This window comes from Phycomyces blakesleeanus, assembly GCF_001638985.1.
Source record: "Phycomyces blakesleeanus NRRL 1555(-) unplaced genomic scaffold PHYBLscaffold_5, whole genome shotgun sequence".
In the NCBI taxonomy this organism is placed as follows: Eukaryota; Fungi; Mucoromycota; class Mucoromycetes; order Mucorales; family Phycomycetaceae; genus Phycomyces; species Phycomyces blakesleeanus.
Genome location: NW_017265138.1, coordinates 535720 through 558067, shown reverse-complemented (window position 1 = coordinate 558067; position 22348 = coordinate 535720). Strand labels below are relative to the sequence as shown.

The following is a 22348-nucleotide window of genomic DNA, read 5'->3' as shown; positions in this document are numbered from 1 at the left end:
CTTCTGACATTGTTGTCGTACCATCAAGAGTATCTGCCTCGTCCTAATAATAATCATGTCATTTACTTTGATTAGAAACAAAAGATAAAATAAAGCAAAAGAAAAAAAAAAACTCCCATTTTGCTTTTATTATGAATAACATTTTACCTTTTTGACATCTAATCCACTCTGATCAGGTTCCTCATCATCGTCTTCATCCTCAAACACAATGGGTCGATCGGCTAATGATCATATTTAGTTGTGAATCTGTGGATTGATTCTAAACATATTCCTACATTTAACCCACTTGAAAGTCTCGTAATTTTTCGAACGCGAATAAGGTGCCCATTTCTTGTCCCTGTAGAAGTGTAAGTAATTATAACAGCAATGGGTTAGATTTACCATGCTTGGACTGGCTGAGAAAGTGCGCGTGAGAGACGATCGTTATCTGAGGAAATGTATTTTCGCTCACGGTAGCGACTGTTAATAGACATCAGAAAGATAAACAAGTGTAGAGTATGGCCATTCAACGGCCGAATTGGCACCCTTTTAAAATTGAGGGATAAAAAATCTAAAACCCTATTTTATAGCACTCAATGATACACCTGTTAAATCTAACCATAGAAATAAATAAATATATTCATAGATAGCTTGTATTCAACAAGAGCTCAAGTATATATATATTTATATATACTTGTATGCGTTCTATAATGGGGACTAAATAACTAGTTACTACAAAAGAATTAAAGTCGATTGAAGAGCTATGCCATATAAATTGCTTTCCAATAATAATAATGCAAATACGCGTGAAAGTCAATGTGTAACTACTCAACAAGATATCACATATAGCCATGATTACACTTAAAGGTACTTTAGGCAAAAAAAGTACAAGATTATGCGTGAAAATATGTATAAACCTGATTTTTTTTGCTGTTGTTGGTGTTGTTGTTTCAATTGTGTGTCTGTATCTCCTCTTAAAAATATAATATAATTAAAAATAAAAAATATAGAGTACATGGCTCTTCTGCGTCTAAAGTCTTTCTCTTTCTCTCTTTCATTAAAAGACACATTTTCCTTCTTATAAAAACAAGCATTCATATACACGTATTTCGCGTCTAGTTCTTTAGGTGTAAGAAAGCACACACAAACACAGATTGAGCAAAACAAGAAGGGTTGTCAAAAGTCACGTAAGTGAAGGCACAAATTATAAGCTATCCTCTTTTTTTTTATAAAAAAAACACACACACAAATACACATCCAAAAAAAAAACCTACTATTATCTTTTACAACCTACATCCCCTCTTTTACGCACAGTGATTATATTTATATACATACATACATACACATATATATATATATCCAAAAAGCTGTGCTATTTTGTGAATGAATTAGATAAAAAATAATTAAATTCAAGATATATAGAATATACAATAAGAGCAAGCAGATTGACCAATGGCTATCAAGAAAACAAAGCAAAGTGAAATGTCACAGGCTCAAGAGGAGGAAATGAGTTCAGCACTCATTGCGCAACTATTGGCAGAAGATGCAATGGCAGCTGGTGGAGAAGATTACTACGCTGAATATAGCAACGACGCCACATCATATCAGCAGTTTCATCGTGAAGACCGCGACGGTAGCTATGCTGAAGACAGCGAAGATGATTCCTACGCCCCAAAACGCAACAATTCAAAAAACAAAGGCAAAGGACGTGGAAAAGCCAAATCGACCAAGGCAGAAACAGCAGGTAAATAAATAAATAAAATCAAAATAAAATCAAAATCAAGTCCTGTCAAAATACACAATCTTCACACACACTTTAATAATATTTTTTGTATTTATATTAAATAATTATTATACAGCTCGGCGTGGACGCAAGAGAAAAAGTGAACCAGAAGCATTTGATCTCACCAATAAATCCTTGCCTGCTCCAAAGGCAGAAACAGCAGCAACAACAGAAGCAACAGCAGAACCAAAAAACATAACAGATACTTCTACCAAACCCGATGATATCAACAATGATCCTACAAAGAAAATTAATGAGATTGTCACCGAAGCCACTGCAGGTCCCAGATCTGGATCTCCGACAGAAGACTTGACATCCGGAAAACAACTTTCCAAGAAACCTCGACGTCCTGTACCCGAAGGATTTAATTCTGGTGTGTATTCAGAGGAGGAAGAGCGACGCTTTGTCGAAGGATTGGAATTGTTTGGACGCGAATGGATAAAGGTGGGTTAATTATACTCTTGCCTTGCTAATTGTAAAATTAGGAATATCTTTCTGATTGCTTCTTAATATGTGTATATGTGTGTGTGTTTGTATGTGTAGGTTGCTGCCCACATCGCCACCCGAGATGCCAATTCGATTCGTAGTCACGCCCAGAAGCATCTAATCAAGCTATTTCGAGACAATATTCCTTTACCTGCAAAAGTATAGTATAAAAAGGCACTGTATTCTTGGACTATAATTGATTATTCTGTGATTATTCAGGTGAGATTGACAGGTGAAGGCTATACACTTTCTGGTAAACCTCTGGACCCAAATTCATCAGCTGCCAAACCCTATTTGATTCGTAATAGCATGGGCGACAACGAGAGCCCCGCAAAGCCGGTTCCAACCCAAACTAAAGTAGAGATGATGGATGTGGACACTACTGATCCCACCAACATAGAAAATAAACCTGTGCTACAGCCAAGCACAAAGCCAGAAAACACCAAAAAAGTACCAAAATCCGAGAAGCCCACGAGTTCAACATTGACTTCTACAAAGGCACCAGTAGAACGAGTACCACCATCACCGACAGTGTCCAGTTTAACAGAAATTCATACTAATGAGTACAGAGTGGAATCCGTTTCAATGCAAGTATAGGCTGTGTAATTTTACTCTCACCTTATACGCTTTTTCGATATGTAGGCCAAAAGAATCATTCGAACGCCGAGTGAGGATTCCTTCAGCATACGACAAAAACGGACGAACGACGTATTCCAAGTCTCGGCTACGACAACCCAGCGATCGAAATTCTGTGACTTATAGCCAATTGAACAAAGACGAGTAAGATCATGCTTATGTGCATGGATGATCCTCATAACTGGATGGCTACATGTATGCGTGTATGGATTAGCGACCCGTTGACAATGGTCAAATGCGAGCCCTACAATGGCAAGCCTGGTTCGAACGGTTATGGTGCCCAGCCCTTTGAGATCTCTGTCCACTCCAATGTTTTGCTCTCTATGGACTTTCATGCTCATCTGATGACAACCGAAATTATTGGATTTCTGGCAGGCGAATGGGACAGTGCTCGAAAACGTAAGTTTCATACCCCTTTTTATTATATATAAATTAATGTTGGATGTTTATAAATTTTGCTGATTTTTATTTGTTTGTAATTAGATATGTGTATTCGAGAGGCTTACCCCTGTAGATCGCTCAATACTGGCCAGAATGATGTGAACGTAGAGATGGACCCAACCAGTGCAATTGAAACACGCCAGTTAATTGAAGAAAAGAACATGACAGTAGTGGGATGGTATCATTCTCATCCTACATTTATTCCAGATCCTAGTCTGGTTGATATTGAAAACCAGAATAATTATCAAGTTTTGTGTCGTGAAACATGCGACCATGAACAGGAAGGGCCTTTTAAACAAACAGTTGAACCCTTTGTTGGTGCAATTGTAGGACCCTACGATCCACGTTTGCCTGGATCAGCCTCGGTTATTAACTGGTTTTGTGTTGGAAATAGCCCAGAAGATCGCGGAATGCCGAAACGATTGATTTATGAACTTGAAGAAGACGAATGTTTGTCCCAGGAGCACGAGAACCGTATGGTAAGTCTTTATTATTAATTAAGTGGTACACACGAGAAGGATCAGTGGCATTTTAATTATAATAAATTTGCGTAGTTACAATTGCTAGAGATCTACAAAAAATCTCCCGAAAAGGTTGATTTTGGAGATTTTTGGCGTCAAGATGCAATGGAGAGCAAGCTAAAGAAGCTTATTCGCAGTTTGGGAACTCGTATGCCGTGGGTTCAAAAGAAGTTGAATCAGAAGAAGGTTCAAGATGATGAGACTACTACAGATACGACTATGAATATGAATATGGATATCGATGAACCAAAGTCAGATATTCCCAAGAGTGATACGTCTGTCGAGCCTTTCCTGGAGAAGCTTCAGTCTGTGTTAATAAGTTGGTGATATTGGAAATCAACATACAAAATTAAAAATCAAGAAATTTAGTTTGATAGAATCGTTTGTGGCACGATATGTTATTTGTTTGTTTATTTTTCTATTATGGATATATATGGGAGGTATCTAATGAATATTTTTCTTGCTTTGTCTCTCTCTTTCTCTCCTCTCCTTCTCTCTTCATCTTTTGCTTGTGCTTTCTTCCTTCTGGGTTCAATTGAGCAGAGTATTGATTTGCATCTTGTGCAAATCTGTGGTAATTGGGGGCGGAGGGACAGAGAATAAGCGTTTGGGTTCGTTTACACAAGGCTTAATGGTCTGTTCTTGTCTTTTATCTGATGTCCGGCCAAAGGGTTCTTGTCTGTCTTGCCGCAATGGCTTTTGCTGTCTCATTGAAGCAGGACTACCCTTTATAAATATACCGGATTTGAATTTGACCAAATATTTTGGATCAACCACCCAGTAACCCCCTTTGCCTCGACTCGGCCAGCCGTCCAGTTCGGATTTGGGGATTTTCTTGAAGCATTTGTTTAGCGAGAGATTGTGTCGAATAGTATTCTGTTTGTAATGTGAAAATGTTGAGTACTTCTTCTTTTCTTTGCGATCATTTTCTCGTTTTTTCATGTGCACAGAATAAAAATAATTTGAAACACGCTTTTGTCATCGCATATAAATTTCTTACCTGCCAGCCAGTATCTCCTTCGTTGTAAAGAGTTGGATAATTATCAGTAATCCATTTATAAATGTCCTGTAAGGTAAGTCTTTCTTTCTCAGACGCAAGTATCGCCTGTGCAATTAAAGAAGAATATGAAAACGGCGGCCTGCGTCGTTTACGGGGAGTTTTTTGAGGATTCTTTGTTATCAATATGTCAGACTGTCGGTTGGTCGAGGGTTCTGAATCTAGTTCTGTCAAAGATAGATGGAGGTCATGGTGTGTTAAGGTTTCTGGTTTGGAATGTGACCATGGCATGCAAGAGTCTGCCTTCACTTTCGAGTGATGAGAATTATGTAAAGCCATTCATTCAAGCCAATAAAGAAAAGAAAGAAGAATAAACAAATAAATAAGTCAAAGAGCAAGGAAAAAGGGGAGTTGAAGAGTAGTTATGCGCTTTCACTCTTATGACATGTTATCTCGCCCAAGCCTTTCCTTGTACACCAAAATCCATATTCATTTTAATTGTCCGCTAATCTCATTTACAAACAAATTCAAAATACACAATGGAAAGAGTTTAATAAGCTTCGACTCCTTTTAAGCACAATAAATAAGACAGTGTAAATGATTACTATTGATATAATATTATAATAAGAATATTACAAGTATTTGAATTTATAATAAAAAAATCATAATTATACGTGCAACTTTGTAAAGTAAATTATAAACCCTGTAAATACACAAATTAAATAATCTATAAGCTTTTATTATCATCATTCTATTGACTAAGAAACATTAGTATAACCCAGATATTCTCCTTTATAGATAATATATATATATATATAAGTATAAGTAGATATAGATAATATATATATATATATCTCACTCCTTGGTTTTAGAAGCGCATTTTCATTGTTCCCAAAATAAACCTCTTGTACGTTTTAATAAACTGATGTTCTAACACGCCCAAAAGTCATCATTTTCGTAATGGAGAAACAGTGTTTTAAAAAGAAGAAAGACACAGATAAAACATGCACAAGAGCAGTAAGAGCATAAACTACGTCACATTGACCAAGCCACCAATGTCCCGACGGGTTATCTCCAAAAGTAGAAAGACAGCTAAAGCCGATTTCAACTTTTTTTTTAACAAAAGTGCCAGCCGATTCATCTAATAATACTATAAAACGACACGAGATCAAGCTCCATGGCGAGGTTGACTGACGCGATTGCGAGAACGAGCGAGTATGTCAGCTTCATAAAGGACCTTCAAGACTTTCACAACAGAAAAGGGTGAGTCCTGTCAAACGCAACTCACATACAACCCACCTACACACAGACTTTTTTTTGTTTAACCACGAAACTTTATATCAGCACACGATTACAAGCCGAACCTGTACTAGGCGGAAAGAAACTAGACCTTTTGAAGATATACCAAGTAGTCAACGCTGCTGGTGGTTTTGAAGAAGTAGGATCATATACATATATATATTATATTATATTATCTTATTTTTTTTTTAATTTTCCTTGTAATTTTGCATATATTTTTTTTTCTTACTTTTTTTTTTAAAAAAAAAGGTGACCAAAAACCGAGGCTGGAAACAAGTCGGGGACAGCTTTGGCTTCCCATCAACATGCACAAACAGCGCCTATATACTCAAAGGCCTTTATATTCGCAACCTTGTAAGATTCTTGAACCCGATATATCTTTCTTATTGGTCGATTATGCAAGTTCTGATGGCTCAGTACATTATTCAATTTTCAAAAAAAAACAAACAAAAATTTAGCTTGGATGGGAAGAAGAAAAAGTCTGGGGAAAAGTATGGGTTCCTCCTCAGGAACTATATGGCCCAGCTGCGCACAAACCATGGACATTAGCAGGAACCTCGTATCGCAAGAAAAGACGTAGGTCTAAATATAATTTAAACAAAACATAACATCAATTGACATGAAAAAGAGGGCCAGGAACTACCTACGGCACCCTTAAATGACGACTCTACGTCAAATGACACCAATACTTCAAAAAGACCTTGTATTGAGTCAGTGAAAGATGCACCGTATAATGAACCCATCCAGAACGTAGACCCACAAATAGAACAAGTCCTCAAACACGACTCAACAGAAATCCAAACGCCAGGTAGGAACAATTGGTTTTTGTAGGTCAACATTTAATATCTAACCGTAGATACTATTAGCAAACAAATTTGACGCAAATACCAAGCAAAGAGTATTGTTCGCATTGCAATTTGGAACGGAGACAAAGATCGAATGGGCATTAGATTATATACTGACAGTATCTTTCGAATGGACCGATCATCTCCAACTAAACACCACACCAATCCTACTCGACATGCTTGTTAGTCTTGCCTCACCATCTCTCAAACAAAAACCTGTCGATGCAAAAATAGTCAAAATAGAAGGGAACGATAACCAAACCGATACAATCGAAGAAATCATGAACAAAACGTTAAACATAAAAATGATAGACGAAGCTACTCAAAATTCGCCTACGCCGCTCAAACGCATCCTAAAAATATTACACATCATCCGAAATTTTTCACTTGTTGAGATCAATACATCACTATTGGCTGGTAGTGTGAGACTCAATGACATGCTACTCAGCTGCCTTGAACTCTCTCTCGATCCAGATCACCTCGAATTGGGACGACAAAGTATCGACATCCTGGTGAATATTGCATCTACAGCGCCTCTTGCTGGTCCTACAGATGCCTACATATCATGCCTGGCAAACCTGATAGACTCACCAGACCGCCATTTGATCATTGGCTCTGTCCGTACTCTGACCAATATGGCCCAGAATGACGTTAATCGCGAATACCTTGGCGTTGAACTTATCCCCCGTGTAACATCCCGAATTATTCAACTCTTGTTGTCGAATGATGAAGAACTGATCGGCACTATTCTCGAATACCTCTATCAACATGCGCTAGTGTCAGAAATGTTTTGCTCACAACTCTTGGCTGCTCATTCAGGGGCATACGTTGGTCTCCTGGTATCTCTTCTGTCCTTTCGATCAAAGTTCTTTTGTCCAAAGATTGTGCGTGATGATATAGATTTTCTTTTCCAGCCACAGGCCTCGTTCTCTCCAGATGTCAGCTCAATGTCATCTATGTTCTGTACAAGCAATGTGCCATACATGCCAAATCTGAGTGCATACCAAAAGCTTGATGAGCCATACAGATGTCTGGGATGGTATGTGAATTCCATTCAATTCAATTAATACAATTAGGGAAGCAAATACTAGACAAAATATTTAGAGCAATTGGATGAACAATGAAAAAAGGGCAATCAAGGGAAACGTATACTGATTCAGGAAATTTTGTATAGGCTAAAAGACAAATTCCAAGTAGCAGATCCAAGTAGTGTTGTATCTCTAGACGACATGTACCTCCTGTATGAATCCCGATTTGGACTAGAGAAGGCGCTTAAAATGAAAGACTTTTACACGGTTCTGAAGATTGCCTTTCCAAGCTCACCTAATACGATAACAGGAAACTCAGATAATTCTACTACTATGCCAGTCGTAGAAGGTTTGTTTGTGCGCGGAATACAGATTAGCCTTAGTATTCTCCAAGATGGTAAGAATTTTTTAAAAGGAAGTCTTAACTTCAATACTTAAAGACTTATTCTATGATAGACTCTACCGTATTCTGTCAGTGGGAGAATTGTACAATGCCATTTGACGACGAGGTTTTGCTTCACCAGCATGTATTAAACGATCACTCAAAACCAGTCTACACTAATACAGCCGATGTTAAACCACTACCTAGTGCAAATACGCCAGAATCATTGACAGACAAAGATGTGTTAATAAGTCACCTCTCGAGTCAGGTCAACAATAATTTAGACGAGGAAGCAAATGAAAATAGACAAGAAGACGAGGATAAATGCAATATTGGCAGTAATTCAAAAGACATTAGTTGTGATTCACTACAACAACCTCTTACTCCAGTATCTGTCACCAGTTCACCAGTCTCGCCCAGCACGACCTATGCAAATATCGATAGCTCAGATATCAAGGGTGTTGCGCTAGTAGCCGTGCATCTACTGAGATTGCTTTCTCAACAAACACAAAGCCAACCGTACTTTACGCCTTACGAAAAAGATTTGACAACGTTGGCTGAACAGAAACCAAAGCTCGCATTTCATATTTGGTCAATGTTTAGTACTTTCACTCTTGCATAAATGAAACAACAACCTCCTCCACCATCGGCATCAAAACCAACAACATCATACATCAATAACAACAAAAAAGAAACCTTGATCGGATCGCTTCTTGTTGGCTTGGCACTGATCTGTAGATATTTTACCAACAATTGTGATTCTATTTTTCTTTTTATTTATATTTTTTCTTGTTATTTTTCTTTCTTCCATGCGCGTATGTATTATTTGTATTATTAGTCATTTATATACTATTTGAGAAAAAGGAAATAATATTAATAATGCCAATAATAAGAATGATAGATACATTATATATTTAAAGGGAAAGAAAGTTTAAATGAATAAGAAATATGAAAATATGGACAAAAGGCATTTTTTTCCTTATCTTTCTTTTCAATGGCCCAAAGCCAAAACCAAGACTCGCGAATATTACGAAACCTTTGTTTATGCTAAACCATTAGAATAGCACATCACAATACCTAAGTATGAAAGGTGTAGAGAATAATACATTGTTAGACTTGTGGTAATCAAATATATTTATATATCTTTATCACAAAAATTTACTATAAACATATAGGACTCTACAGTACAAGTCTCATACTATTAGTAATTGGATTGAATTTGATAAACAAATAAATAAATAAAATATGTTCAAATTCAATATTCTTTAGAACATTTAAGCAATCTCATATGCTGGAGCAGTATCGTAAAAATAATTTTATTCAAAGATAAATGGCTAGCAATAAGGTTTTTTAAAAAGTCATTTAGAAAATACTACCCATTATTTTTTACCGTCATAAAGCCATGTAGTCTTTCTTTCTTATCGAAGGAATTGTAGAGTTTTTCTTTTGGTCTTTCGAAGTACCAAGGGTTTATTTATTTAACTTCATCTAGCTTTTTGTTACTTATGCAATATTTTTCTAAGCGCTTATTTTTTTTGGGTAGGTATAATTTGGCTAATTCCAGTAAAAAGCCCCAAGAGGCATAAATGTGTAAAGTACAAGAAGTCAAATCGATGTTATTCCACCGCCTCAATAATAGACTTTTTTTTAAAGAAAACAAAAAGCAAGGTCTATTATTTTTTAAATATTGGATTGATTATAAAAGAAAAAGAAAATCAAAAAATATATATATATACAAAAAGTTCTAATGGAAGCGAGTGCGTTTGCGATCTCTATTCTTTTGCTGTTTCAGAATCTTACGCTTGGCTGCAAGTTCAGGATTGACAACGGCCTGTAAATAGAATGAATAAGTTAAACATGCTCAATTCAACAGCAGTCTAAATTAGTGAAATCATACCTCAATAGCCAATTTAGCCTTGCGCTCCTCCTTTGACTTTGTCACCTTTTGACGAACACGTTGGTAGGCAGCAAAGTAGACAGTTGTACCTGCCTTCTTTTGAATCATTCCGAGGACTTCATTGCCAAACTGCTTCAATTCAACTATTGTACATACAAAAAAGTAAGTATATTTCCCTTTCTCCAAAACAAGTCTGCTCGTTATCTGTTACTCAAATGTACTTACCAGACTGCTCATCCTTTGAGTTAGCGTCGTTAACAACATAGTAGAGGGGTGTGATAACAGGCAAAAGGTAAGGAGCAAGATTTTCTGATGGGATAAAGTTACACATTGCTGCGAACCATTTGAAGGCCGAAGAACACTAAATGGTGATATATAAACGTAAGTAGACGTACTTTATAAACCAAAATAAAAAACAAAGGCATAATTAACTTACCAACAAAAAGTTTTTCTGTCTCTTCATAGCAGCACCACGAATTGTGAAAGAGATACGGCGGAAGAGCCAGTTGAGAGAGCGCTTTGAACTGGCCTCATCAAGCTTGGCTTCGATTTCAGTATCTACACCTTCTTCTTGTTCTTCCTTCTCCTCCTCATCTGCCTTGGTTTCCGAGCGCTCATCGATGTCTTCTTCTGCGGAAAGGTAATACATACACTTACCGATAAAGAACAAGTTTTTAACAATTTGATTCGCTTGATCTTCTGTAAGGTGCTTGCTCTTCATTTGTTCAACAAAATTGACAGCAAGGATGCGCAATGTCTCAAGTGTCAAATATGAGCTCTGATCATCACCGGTGGTTGTGTGGCGAGTCTCAGGATCAATATTGGCAAAATAAACACCATAAAGTCTTGCAGCTGAAGCACGGATCCAGGTATGAGGGTGCAAGAGAACTTCCTCCATTCCCTTCCATACGCTCATTGTACCAGGGGCATAAATAAGCTTGGGGAATGTCTTGGCCAATTTCGCAAATGTATTGAGAGCATAATATCCGACCTCCCACTCAATATCACTATCGACATCCATAACATTCTCTTCAGTTTCATCGTCGGAGTCCATCAAGGTTTCAATTTGTTCACGTGTAACCTCCAACATACGGGTCAACTTCTCAATGAGCTTGGGAGCTTGAGAGCGCATACCCTCACCGAAAGTATCAATGGCCAAGCCATACACCTGACATCCTGCACGTTGCAAATTGGCTTTGTCGGAATCCAACCAGGTGTTTAACAGCTTGTAGATAGTCTTCATACGGTCTTCGCTACGTTCCAAGAGTGCCTTGATAAGAGCTGCTGCCATCTCACGACACTTGGCTGACTCGTCGTTCACAAGACGCATAACAAGAGCCAAAAATATGGCCTCGGAAAACTCTTCAAGAATTTCATCACCAAACTTGGCAATAATATGGTGTAAGAGCTCCATGATCGACTCGCGACCACTTTCGTACACATACTCGAGGTTCTTGATGATAAAACTCATCTGGGTCTTCAGACGACCACGACCCTGAGGATAGTCCATCAAGAAGAGGAAATACACCGAACGGGCCTGTTCACGAATCTCCTTGGCCTGGTTGGTAACCATGATGTTTGAAACTAAATCCATCAGATCGTACATCTCCGGAGCCATAAACTTGCGCATAAGGATTGCACGGACAAGCGAAAATACAGTGCTCTGTCTATCAGGCTCTTCCATGTCCGGTCGAACAATGTTCAACAAATATGTGAGCTGCTGCTCAGTCAAAGTCGACTGCTTGGTATCACGAATACAAATGGTCAAAAGTTTGATACAGGCCTGTGCCAACTTGGAGTGTGTATTGCCGGTAGATTTAATCAAAGCAAAGGTGCGTTTGACAACGACAGGTACAGATTCAGGGATGGAAGGCAGGGGAAGGGTAACCATAATACACATGATCTTGGAAGCCAAAATTACGTTTGTAGTTTGGTTGGAGTAAAGGGTATTACCAATAACATCTACAAATTTGTCAAGTTGATCCTTATATTCTTCGGTTTTGAAAATCGACTTGCTCTTGCGGAGAGCAGTGTACAGCAGACTCAAACCAAAGTATACAAAACGATGAACATTGGCACGATAATAATCCACAGTTTCAACCACATTGCGCTTCATCTGGACCTCAAAGTTCTTTTCTTTCTGGGTCTTGGATACCTTTGTCTTTGTCTTAATTTTGAAGGTCTCGACATTCTCGGATATCAAACCATGAGCAAAGTCCAGAAGCTCTTGGGATTCGAATTCGGGGTTGTTGACCAATCCTGTGGCAATTCTTGACAGAATATCGTCAACCTTCTTCAAAATCTTAAGACTCTCAGTCTCAGACATGATATCCTTCAGGGGCATCAACAATATGCCAACATTCTTAAAGCGAACAATCTTGGCCAAAAGCTCAAAGGTAGCAGGACTCTTGTTGCTACGGGCTTCCATGGTTTTACCAGTCATCTCATCACTGTCCTTTTCTTGGCCAATGCTGCCGAAAATGTCACTAACCAACAGACTTACGATATCACCCATGCAGTAGTCAAGTTGACCGACTTCGAGGCGAGGCATCATATCGTTAATTAGAACGTTTACAGTGAAACCAAGAACATGGAGTTCATAACCACGTTGGAGGGATGTCTTAAGTTCTTTAATAATGAAAGAGAAGTACGAAGGACCCAAAAAGGCGTTGATCTTGACAATTGTTTCACGGGTCATATCACGAACATCCTGAGCGCGACTGCGAAGGATCTGGCACATATTGGTCAACAAGGCGGGAAGATTGAGACGCATAGAGCGTTCAGGCAAAGCGCGGAGAAGCTTGGCAATACCGAGTGCGACAGGAACGCGCACCAAAACGGATTTTTTGCTCTTGTGATTGTTCAAATAAGCGTTAAGTTCGGGAAGCACCTTTGTGATCAAGATATCGTGGATACGTTCAGCCTGGTCCTTCTTGGCGACTACCTCCTTATCTTCTTCAATTTCTTCGGGAATAATGCCTTGGGTTTCTGCATTATCAGCGGCATCGCGGGCAATGATTTCTTGTGATGTCAAGTAATCAATACGGACCTTTTGGCGACCCATAATGTTCTTAGCTGTTTCATCCGTAACTACCACATGACTGAGGTCAAAGTGGAATGCCTCGAGGATACCAGTGACAATACGAACAAATATCTTCTCCATTTCTTCCTTGCGGGAGATCATTGAAAGATAGTGCTTAAGCAAATTGTAGTAATGGTTCCAAGGAAGCAACTTGGCGAGAGAAGATACGGTCTTGATGCACTGATGAATCAAGTTGTGATCCATCATGCGGTCACTCTCATAGAAGAATGCTGATATAAGAGGCATAAAGATACTATTGATTGTAGCAGGTTTGAATGTCTTGGTCTCAGAAATATCAGCAAGACGAGCCATGGCACGAACACGACGATGGATTTGCATGTGGTAAATGTTGTTAAAGAAATTAATTTCTTCATCGCCATCACCCAACAAAGGCACAAGATCGGTGAAAATTGAGATTGTGGGGAAGGCTTTGACGGCATTGTTCAAAAGGTTAACAAACTCGACACGGACCAATTCGATACGTTCCAGGAAACCAGTCTTGATTGATGGGTAAAGAACGTGGTGAACTAAAGCCATCAGCTTACGCTTCTCTTCGTCTTCCTCGTGGTCCTTGGTCACATTGATGAAACGAACCATACAATGTGTGGCGCTACCGCGGATTGCCATTTCAGTAGGCTCGTGCATACAGAATGCCAGTTGGTGAAGGACAGGCAACCACTGGTGATGATCAAATACAGCATATAACTCATCACCGATCAGAGTGAGAGCATCCAGCATACGATCGAAATCGAGCTCATCCAAACGTCTTGGAGAGTACGAGTTTAGATCACGCAATACACTGCCAACCTTGGCCAGAGCAGGGTTAATCTGAACAAAGGCATCAAAGATGTCAACCAAGAGAAGGCGGTTAGAGCGCGTTTGAGAAGTAGCGAACATAGGAGCCAGGTGACCATAGTAAAGATGGTATACGGTTGAATCGGCCTCGAATCCAGGTACAATACGAATGAACTTGGACCAAATGGAGAGAATATGCTCCTTGGTGCGCTCAGGAATGATACGAGAAGGCTTTCTGAGACTGGGCAATAGAAGGTTGATGATTACAGCTGCCTGTTCACCATCATTGGTGTATTTAGCAACACGAGATACGATAGCGATCTCACGGACAGAGTATCTACCACTTCCAAATTTGACATCATCCTTTGATTGCAATAGACGGAACTGAAGATGGCTAAGCAAAAGGTCGACGTAGGGCAATACAAGGGAGTCTTTAAGGATTGCAGCACCATCCACTTCCATTTCGCTTTCACAATGGCTCAAAACATTCTCAGTGATATCGAGGATGACAGATAATGCCTGTTCATGTAACTTTTTGGCAGACAGGACAGAATATATCTGGGGAAGCACCTGGTCGTTATAATCGACAAAGAAACGGACATAACTTGCGCGCTCAGACCACACCACGAATAGATTGAGGATTGAAGAGGCATTCTGGGATGCTTCATCCTGGAGTTTGGCAAGTCTAGGATTAATGAAAGAAGCAAACATGGCAGGCATGTAAGGCTTAAAGTCAAAGTTTCCGTTCAACTTGAAGAAATCGACTACACGCTTCAAGGCCAGGGCTCTGACTTCTCTCGATCTGCTACTTTGCTCATCCTGGGTTTTTTCTTCGTCAACGTCCATGTCATTCGACGATCTACGGTGGGCATAGTGGATGAAGTACAAGACAACCTTGAGAAGAATGGGCAGGAATGGCAGGAGATGAGAGCCCATTTGTTTGAGCATATCATCAATTAAATTGAGTGTACCGATCTGCTTTCTCCATGCAACATTCTTTAAGATATCACCACCTTTGTCATCAAAAGAAAAGCTAACAACTTGGCCATCTTTTTCTTCGACACCTGGCAAAGTTAAGATATCCTTAAATGGTTCGAGAGCAAGATCGAGGAAGTACTGAATTTCTGAATGGCGGCAGCATGAAACAGCACCAAGAACGGCCTTACGACGGGATCCCTTGTTAGTCTTTCCAGAAGACTTTCCTCCCTTACCTTGGACTAGACGACCAAAAAGAATACGCATAAGATATGGTGTCAGTCCAGCGCGATGGGCAGGATCAATGATAGTCTGCTCTTCGTTGGCAAGCATGGCTGTAAGTTCATCACGGAACTTGCTATCGTTCAAAAGGTTACGAAGATTATCTTGATAAGGTGTCACGTCTGGCTCTTTCCATGTAAATAGGCACTCGATAGCAGCCTCTTGAAGTTTAGTGTCGCCCTTTGCCAACAAGTTCATCAAAACAGTATGAAGTTCAGCGCTCTTGTAGACCATGCGAGGGTTGACAAATGTGGAAAAGAGTTTAAGCCAGTTGGTCATCTTCCCTTTAACAACACGGCTGGTACGTGGGAGTAAATCAAGCTTTTTAGTCTCTTTCTCTTTTTCTTCATCTTCTTCTTCGTCGTCGTTGATTTCATCCAGAGCTAAAGTACCAAATTCAACTTCCAAAAATCGGAAGAAGAGAGGCATCAAATGTCGAGAACGTTGCTCTGTTACACTCGGTGTTTCCTTGAGTGTCATGAGAATACAGTTGTAATAGTTCCAGAAATCAATCTTTGGGTCGTGCTGATCGCACAGCTTGACAAACAACATAGCGTAGCTGACAGAGCTTTTCTTTCCAACAATTTCCCATGCCTTGTTTTCAGCGTGAATATATGTATTATGGGTAGGACATTCGAACGAGATGGTGCCGGTTTTAGTAGCTTCACCACTGACAGCTTCATCAGGAGTAGAAAGAGCGTCAAGTACAGGTAAGGAGAAACCATCACGAACTAACTTGCGCTCATCGTCAAATTTAGCAAGTTCAGCGAAACTTAAAGTCCAGTATAATTCACGATTAATCTCGGCACAAGACTTGAGGATCTTTCGAGCTTCCTCCCACATAGGTCTAAAGTTGATAGTATAGAGACCGAAACAAATACGGATCACGAAATCATCATAAAGTTCTGGCGCGCGCTTGGTGCTTAAGATCAGGTGAAGTCTCTGGATTAACACAATCTTGTCACGATAGTTTTTCATGGTTGGAACGATTTCGTCCATTTCCAATGCAACATTCACCAACTCGCATGGTTCTTCGACAGGGTGTTCAGCGTCAGTTTTCATCATGGGCTGTTCGTATAAAGCCAAAAGGCGAAGAGATTCGAGGCGAATATTGGGCTGGTAAGAGTTCAAATTGAACTTTACAAGTTCATACACCTTGGCAACTTCTTCAACACTAAATAATGCACGATGTTCTTCCGAAGGTTTAAGAAGTTTCATGTATGCTACAAGTCCACGCAAAACAACTTCGTTCTCATTGCATAATTCCAGTGCATTTGTAAACAATAATGAGTGACGTTTGGTGAGTTGTTCGAGTCCATGACCACCGTTTGAAGACACCATACGAGCCAAAGATTCGATTGTTAATCCCATCAAACATTCGATAGAAAAGTTGATATGACCCAGAACAAATGGTACACGTGAAACGGTGTTATTTTTTGCATCTTCCGAGATAAAATTGTGAAGAGAATCAAATACGCTCAATAATGCGGAAAAGGTAGTCTCGAGAGGCATCTGAATTACTGGTACAAGGCTGAGAATAGCCGAGATGACAGGAATTATAGACGCTGGTGTGTTGGAGTCAGACTATGATCATAAGCAAAAACATAATAATAGTGTAAGTGACAAAAAAGTGAGATTATGCATGGATAGGATAAACTTACATGGGCAACATCGATAGCATTCAAAGAATCTCTCTCCTGCCTCCAGTCATGCTTCTTGTTCAAGATTTCCAAGATATTTTCCGGCAAAGAACCCTTTTTTGTGGCAGGGAAGCGAATGAGACCTTCTGCTGATACAGTAGAAGAAAGCATTCCCGGGGTAAGAACAAGGGTGTTTGAGGTCATTACTTCGGATAAGAAGAGAATTGTCTGATGTTTGTGTGAGTCGAATTTGAGAGATGCATATCTAATCCAAGAAGTATCGTACCCCTTCTTTTTTTAGTAAACTGTAAAGATACACACGCGCACACATTTTTTTCTTTTTCCTTTTCCTTTCTCTCTCCCTTGGATTTTACCTGACAATATATGGAAGTGCGATTTGGGTCAAGTTGGACCATCTAAGGTTAGCAAGACCGAGGAAGAAACCATATACCAAGGTCACATCATCAAATGACATCAAGGACTCGAGGATCAATCGACCTCCGCTAGCAATTACTTCAATCGAACCGAAGCTTAACAAACCGGTGGTTGTTCGGAGTGTTTCAATCGACAGGTATTGTGAGAATGGCGTGGGGTTTGTGAATACACGCTCAGCAATTTTCTGGACACGATCTACTACTGCCTTAACATTTTCCACACGTGAAGATTTACGGACAGTTACGACCATTGTGAGCACTGAGACAAGGACAGCAAGGGATTTTTCAGGAAGAGGGTCTTGCTTCAATACTTTGTCAACATCATCTAACACAAGCTCCAGGATTACATTGAAACGATTGCGATAGGCATGATGCAGCATTAATAGAGTAGTCTTAAGTAAAAGACGTTGTGAAGCATTTTGTGGCAATTCGTCGACAGTAACATCTTCGGCAATAGTCTGGTGAAGAAGTTCTCGGTAGACAGCAACTGCTCTAGAGTGCAATTGATGATCCACTTGCTATTTTCCAATAATGATATATCAATAAATACACTCCGTATTTTTTTTTTAGTTGAATTAACAGATTTATTAAATGTTTTACCTTGACACACTCAAAGAACAGCATAGCCAAACCCTCAACATATTCTTCCGACCCATCCGCACGTAATGAATTAAGGATATGTGCTACCAGCTTATGCAAATCTGGTCCGCGTGCTTTGCGCATTAAAAATGCAAAAGACTCTGCTGTGAAATGGCGGATGTATGGTTTTGTTTCGTGATCCTCACCCAAAAGTCTGGACAGCATTCTGTTTGACACACACACACAAAATGAATTTAGCTTATGTTTAAAGATATTAGTTAAATATCGACTTACGAGAATGTTTCACATAAATCGGGAGTCAATTGACGAGCCAAGAATTTGAACAGGTACGCAATGCAATTGAATACGCTCTAGAAATCATCAAATTGATTAAATATTAAGTATCTCACTGTTTGTATGTGTGCTTTTTTTTTAAAAAAAAAAATAGAGACTTACTTCAAGTAATCGGACATCTCGATGGTAGACAAGAGGAATAATACAAGCAAAAAGACGGGGGAAATAAGGGTAAAAATCTCCTTCGAGATCCCGGGCAAGCTTGGTGATCAGATCAAGCAGACCATCGAGAGCAAGACTATCAGGTACTTTAAGGTGTTTTTCGAGAATGTCAATGATCTTGTCTTTATAATACACAATTGAAGCGAGTGTCTTGACTAATGGTGTGATCTCTCGCTCAAACGTTTGAAAATGCTTGGTCAGATTGAGTTCCTTCCATTGCTCAAGGCCATCGTTGAAGAATGAGCCGTTGTCTTCGGGATCATCGTCTACTAAGCGAGATCGTCGGATAACATCAACTTTTATTTTTTCCACTCGGGTATTGAACGATTGGAACTAACAGCAGTACATGCATTAATATAACGATCGGGAAATGCATATAGCTTATGCCTGTTTCTTTTGTTCTAAGTAGATAAATATAAGGTTTGTAGAAAGGTATTAACCTTGAATCGCTTAGTGCCTTGGCCCGTATTGAGCTCGGAAGGCTGTGTAGTATCTTTCATGCAGAGTTTTTTTGTGTTTGAAGGGTGAATATGCTGGGCTATGGACAATGAATCGAAAGACTATTAATTAGAGGGCTTGACGGGGGAAGGGACTGCTTCGAGTCAATGAACGAATGAAGAATATCGGCAGCAAAAAGCAAAAAAAAAAAACTAAAACCGCCACTATGCAAAAAAAAGTGAATTTAGACAGCTCCAAAGGGGTTGACTGCTCGACCAAGCCACTCTAGAAGCGGGGTTGACAGTCACGTACCTAATATGGTAAGGGAAGGAGAGGGGTATAGAACTACGAAAGTAAGAGGGGTGTGAGTGGGGGAAGAGAGGGGGAGAAAGGGAGGAGGAGCGGGAAGGAAGGGGACCAAAACAATTTTGGGATTGATTTCCTCCCTTTGTCCCTCTTTCCTTCTCTTCTTTTCTAAGCTTCTCATCTTATTGTTACCCTTTTTCCCTTCCTTTCTTCCAAGCTTTAGAGGTATAGACTCCGAAATGCCAAGATAATAAGCCAAATTACTTATACAAGTCTTGTAGTCCCGTCTTCTTTCTACTATACCCACCAATTTATGCCTTCTCGGGGTCTCGATAACAGCAGTATGCCCAGACTAGAGTCTGGAGTGGAGTCCTTACGGATAAATGATTCAAGGGCATCATTGAGCATGTCGTCAGACGATGAAACCCCATTATCAAAGCGAGTAGAGAGCTCATCTAACAGACCCCCAGGCTGTGTGAAACCAGCACTGCCGAACATTCCAGCTGCACCAACCGACATGCAAGACATCCAGCGGGCATTCTTGCTGCTCAGTAACAAAACTTATATTGACGGTAATATTTCTATCTGCCGTGATGGGCCTGAGGCATGGCTTCCTTGGTACGCAGAATTATGTGGAACAGTTTTGTTTCTATGGGACACGAGTGCTCATGCCCCAGTATGGCCACAGTGTATTCCCATCCGAGATGCTGACATCCAAGTCCATCAGCACAACGTGTTTAGCATCAACTCCGCTGACACCACCTTCCGTGTGGAGACACCTAACGGAGAGCAGTGGGCCACAGCCCTACGTCTAGCTATTTATGAGCACAGCCTTATACAAGGTATATATACCCGTCGTTGGATCGCTCGCTTTGATATCAAAACCACAGTAAAGCAAGAGGCACAAATACAAGTACGATGGAAGAACGAGGACTGGCAGACCTACTGGGCTGTTGTTTCTGATCGCAAAGATGAAAAAAAGTTGTTCGGCAAGAAATCAGTTCCGTTCCGTGGTCAACTAATGCTTTATGAGACTAAAAAAGCCAAAAACCCTGTATTTACACTTGTCGATGTTACGGAAGCCCATGCTATTTACACCGGACCTACCATCGATGCTCCCACATTACTACGAGTTCAGGGTATTCAAAGTGACAACAGTACACCTTCAACCGTTCTTCTTAAGACATCCGTACCCCAGGATCTTGCTCAGTGGTTTATCAGTACTGCTGATGCTTTTAAGCTGTACGGACGCCCAACACGCTTCCTTGATGACCCCCAAGACCCAAAATCGCTTAATTTTGGCGAAGGCCCCTTTTACCAAAAATCTCGGCTTTTTCTCGAGCTTAGTGAAGTTCCTTCCTCTGGGGATTACAAATTAGCTTTTTCCAACGCACTAATTTCTAAATGGAAACGAGAAGCTGCAAAGCCGCCATCTAACAGTATGCTCCAAGTAGAAGAATCAAATGATCGTGTCACAGGAACAGCAAACACTAGTCGAAGCTCTGTTTATAGTACAGGACGTGCATCCCGCACCCAAACACCAAAACCTGTTTACGCAAGCGACGGAACAGAAGACGAAGAAGATGACGAAGAAGAGGAGGATGAAGACGAAGATGAAGACGAAGATGAAGTGTTGCCAGCCAAAAAAGAGAAATCAGCAAAAGTTACAAAATCCCTCTCTCTTCCTCGTATTGTGAGTAGTGAGGATGATCTTGCAGAAAGCGTTCTAGGCAGCACCACACAACTTCCCATAGTCACACCTGCAACTGATCATGAAGAAGAAGACGATGACGATGACGATGAAAAATCTGATTCTGATTCGGACGTCCCCAAGGCTCTGCCTTCTACTGCTATGCTCCCTAAGCGGCCACGTCCCAAAATGGCACCTACTCAGACTAGTGTTAGTGGGTCGGATAGCGAAGATGACGACGAGGATGAAGAGGATGAAGACGAAGATGACGATAATTCAGATCAGTTGAGTGATGATAGACCTCTTCACGGAGATCCTAGACACCAGCAGGACAACTATAGCCAGCAAGACTATGAGGACTGGGTTAACCCAATGGACCCTCGTATGGCACAATATCCATCCGACTATGGGCAGCAACCTCAGCAACAATTATACCAGCAGGGATTGATGGTATATGGTGAAGATGAAGAGGACGGACCAATAATTCCTCAACTGGGAGATCGGTTCGCTACTCAAAACAGTCTTCTTGACATGTATAGACCAGACCATCCTACTGCTCGTGAACAGGAAGGTTATGCCCGAGCTACTGGCCAACCTCTTATTCAACTTCCTAATAAGCAGAGTGAACCACGCGCAGGTCTCGTTGGAATGATCACACAGATTGAACACGGTAAAAAAGAAAGGGACGCAAATAAGTCTCGCTATATGGATATGGAAAAGGATCGTCTTCTAGAGAGAGAACGTGAACGATATATCATCGAACAACGGCAGATGGCTATGCAAAACGTAAGTGTAAATAGTATTACTATTATTTGCAGCTTAAATAAACGTTTTTTCTTTCTTTTTTATTGTTTGCTAAATAGCCACAAATGATGATGGGAATGCAAGGAATGCAACTCCCCATGATGCCCATGATGGATCCACGCATGAGTATGATGTCAGGCATGCAAGGTATGCAAGGAATGCAATTACCGATGATGCCCATGATGGATCCACGCATGAGTATGATGCCTGGAATGCAGTTACCGATGATGCCCATGCTAGACCCTAGAATGAGTATGATGCCAGGCATGACTCCTCAGCAACAGCATATGATGATGATGCAGAATCAGGCTTCTATGTATGGCTCACCTGCTACAAGTCTATATAATTATCCCCGCTATCCTTATGCTGCTGAAGACGAAGATGACGAAGATGATGATGTTCCTCTAGGATCCAAACCTGTCGATTCTCGCTCAAAGGATAAACAATAAACGAAAAAAAAAGAACAACAACAAAAACAACAACTTATGATACTGAACCCAATAATAATAATAA

The 22348-nt window shown here is 40.1% G+C and overlaps 5 protein-coding genes across 5 annotated transcripts; 2 read left to right on the top strand and 3 right to left on the bottom strand.

Annotated features, from left to right (window-relative positions):
• Window positions 1-1431: 1431 nt before the first annotated feature.
• Window positions 1432-4173, top strand: PHYBLDRAFT_142173 (Homeodomain-like DNA binding domain-containing transcription factor; the record flags this gene model as incomplete). Its single annotated transcript, XM_018430751.1, has 8 exons — window positions 1432-1723; window positions 1839-2206; window positions 2306-2407; window positions 2468-2811; window positions 2891-3028; window positions 3099-3283; window positions 3368-3804; window positions 3880-4173. The coding sequence occupies 8 exons, from the start codon at window positions 1432-1434 to the stop codon at window positions 4171-4173; spliced, it is 2160 nt and encodes a 719-aa protein (XP_018294699.1).
• A 393-nt stretch (window positions 4174-4566) lies between these two features.
• On the bottom strand, window positions 4567-4987 carry PHYBLDRAFT_95338 (fork head transcription factor; the record flags this gene model as incomplete). The annotated part of the gene is made up of 2 exons (XM_018443897.1): window positions 4567-4722; window positions 4847-4987. Coding segments are annotated over 2 exons (297 nt in total), but the record flags the coding sequence as incomplete, so codon positions are not given.
• A 1033-nt stretch (window positions 4988-6020) lies between these two features.
• Window positions 6021-9019, top strand: PHYBLDRAFT_165178 (C2H2-type zinc finger transcription factor; the record flags this gene model as incomplete). Its single annotated transcript, XM_018435176.1, has 8 exons — window positions 6021-6106; window positions 6188-6281; window positions 6392-6496; window positions 6601-6718; window positions 6771-6950; window positions 7009-8026; window positions 8162-8412; window positions 8472-9019. The coding sequence occupies 8 exons, from the start codon at window positions 6021-6023 to the stop codon at window positions 9017-9019; spliced, it is 2400 nt and encodes a 799-aa protein (XP_018294697.1).
• A 1137-nt stretch (window positions 9020-10156) lies between these two features.
• On the bottom strand, window positions 10157-15728 carry PHYBLDRAFT_95960 (hypothetical protein; the record flags this gene model as incomplete). Its single annotated transcript, XM_018443935.1, has 5 exons — window positions 10157-10228; window positions 10295-10437; window positions 10520-10655; window positions 10731-13343; window positions 13386-15728. Coding segments are annotated over 5 exons (5307 nt in total), but the record flags the coding sequence as incomplete, so codon positions are not given.
• A 2266-nt stretch (window positions 15729-17994) lies between these two features.
• On the bottom strand, window positions 17995-18822 carry PHYBLDRAFT_109385 (hypothetical protein; the record flags this gene model as incomplete). The annotated part of the gene is made up of 3 exons (XM_018428111.1): window positions 17995-18307; window positions 18376-18452; window positions 18538-18822. Coding segments are annotated over 3 exons (675 nt in total), but the record flags the coding sequence as incomplete, so codon positions are not given.
• Window positions 18823-22348: the final 3526 nt, after the last annotated feature.